Genomic DNA, 2,079 nt, shown 5'->3' on the forward strand with positions numbered 1-2,079 from the left:
GAAATAATAATATGATAATGCACTAATTGTAGAAAATGCTTCACATTCTAATTCCAAATTCTTCTTAGTCATTTCTTTAAATTTCATAAATCCCTTTCTTAATACCTCAACATCTCTTTTACAATAATATTCACAATATTTTCTTGTATTAAATTTCCCATTATCTAATAAACATCCTGTTTTATTTATCTTCTCTTTAAATTCTTTTATTTTACTTTCTTCCCATTTTGGTGTTTCATTATTCCAACATCCTTCTATTGTTCCTACTTCTAATGTATTATAATCATAATAATTATATGGAAATATTTCTTTTTCATATTCTCCTTCTAAATTAAAGAATCTTTTAAAATTTGATATTGAAGTTGGAATAAGTCCTAATGTATCTTTGAATATTATTTTCTTTCCTTTATGTGTTTTTATAACCATATTATAAATATTAGACCCTTTTCTAGTAATCCCAATTATTCCATATTGTGCCAAGAATCTCCCATCATATCCGAGATTATGAAAATAACATATTGGATTTTTAAAATTAGATAAATATTCTATAAATTCTTTTCCACAATTTAGTCCATAAAATGTATTCCATACTCCTTTCTTATCAATTACAACAACACAAAATGGAATATGATGTTCTCCTTTTACCATACATTCAAAATCTGCATAAAATACATTCTCATATTCCATTTCTCTTATTTCTTTACTTTCACATATTTTGTATTCATATGGTGTAATTTCTGTAAGTTTAACTTGAAGTTTATCAGCATCATAAAGGTGTTGTGTTATAATATCTTCTTTACTAATTTCTTCAAATGCTCCTTCTTCTTTTAATATTTGTATTGCTCTAAATGCTTTTAGTTGTCTTTGTAATAATGTTTCGTAACATCCATTTCTTTTTCTATATGTCAAATAATATTTGTTAATGTTTTTATTATTTTCTTCACAATATTTCTTTATTTCTTTAAAATTTTTAATGAAAAATGTTGTTAATGGTATTTTCTCATTATTAATATAATGTTGTCCATTCTTCCATCTAAATAAAAACATACGAATTATATTTCCTTCTGTTCCAATTATTTCTTTTTTAATAACTTTTTCTTCTTTATCTCTATAATATTTTAATTCAACTCTAAATCCATACTTTTCACATATCTTTTTAATGTTCTTTTTGCTAATTGTTTGTCCTTTTATCATACTTCTAATTGTTTCAAGACTTATATCATCAATTACTCCTGATTCTTTTAAACAATTAACAAAACAATTTTCGCTAAGACGAATAGTATTTTTTGTATAAATTTGGTATTTTTCAAATATTGATGCTATACATTCCCACTCTTCTTTTAAATAATATCCAAAAAATCCTCCTTCAATTCTTTTTCTTTCGACTTCTCCTAACTTTTTTACAATAATTTGTCTTACAAGTAATCCTGGTGGGATTGGTGGATTGTCCTCATCATCATATCGTTTCCAAAATTCACTAATATCTTCATCATAATTAATTAATTTTCCTATAAATTCTTCAATATTAACATTTTCCATATTTATCATAAATGGTCGTTTAATTATAACACGTCCATTTCCAAAGTGTATTATAACTTGTGATGGTTGGTTATTTTCCTCTAATATTTTTACTGCTCTTTTTGTTTCTTTAACGATATTTTCCCATTCATTTTTTTCATAATACTCATTGCTTTGTAATAATTTTGATTTATAAAATTCATAAGACCTTTTTGGATTTCTTTCAATCATTTGAAGTATTTCTTGTTCTTGTGGTGTTGGAATATTTTCAATATCTTCATTTTGAATTATTTCTGGAAATTCATCATTTGATGTATCATTAGAATTTCCGTTTTGATTAATTTCTTGTTCATTCTGATTAACTTCTTCTTGTTCTTCTTCAATATGTCGGTTTCTATTTAATAATTTTTCTCTTTTTTCTTTTCTTTCTCTTGCTCTTTCTTCTCTTTTAGACCTTTGATATTCTTCAACACTGGAATTTTCATGAAATAGATTTCTTTTATTAATATTGTTAATTCTATCATTAATTGATATTAGTGCTGTTTTTTCTTTAATATTTTC

At 24.1% G+C, this 2,079-nt stretch overlaps 1 protein-coding gene across 1 annotated transcript; it reads right to left on the minus strand.

Moving 5' to 3' along the window:
• Positions 1–23: 23 nt before the first annotated feature.
• On the minus strand, positions 24–1,749 carry ENU1_037410 (DNA polymerase, putative; the record flags this gene model as incomplete). The annotated part of the gene is made up of 1 exon (XM_008857467.1): positions 24–1,749. A coding segment is annotated over one exon (1,726 nt), but the record flags the coding sequence as incomplete, so codon positions are not given.
• Between the last annotated feature and the right edge of the window lie 330 nt (positions 1,750–2,079).

The sequence above is a fragment of the Entamoeba nuttalli genome, assembly GCF_000257125.1.
Source record: "Entamoeba nuttalli P19 unplaced genomic scaffold asmbl_2685, whole genome shotgun sequence".
NCBI lineage: Eukaryota > Evosea > Mastigamoebida > Endamoebidae > Entamoeba > Entamoeba nuttalli.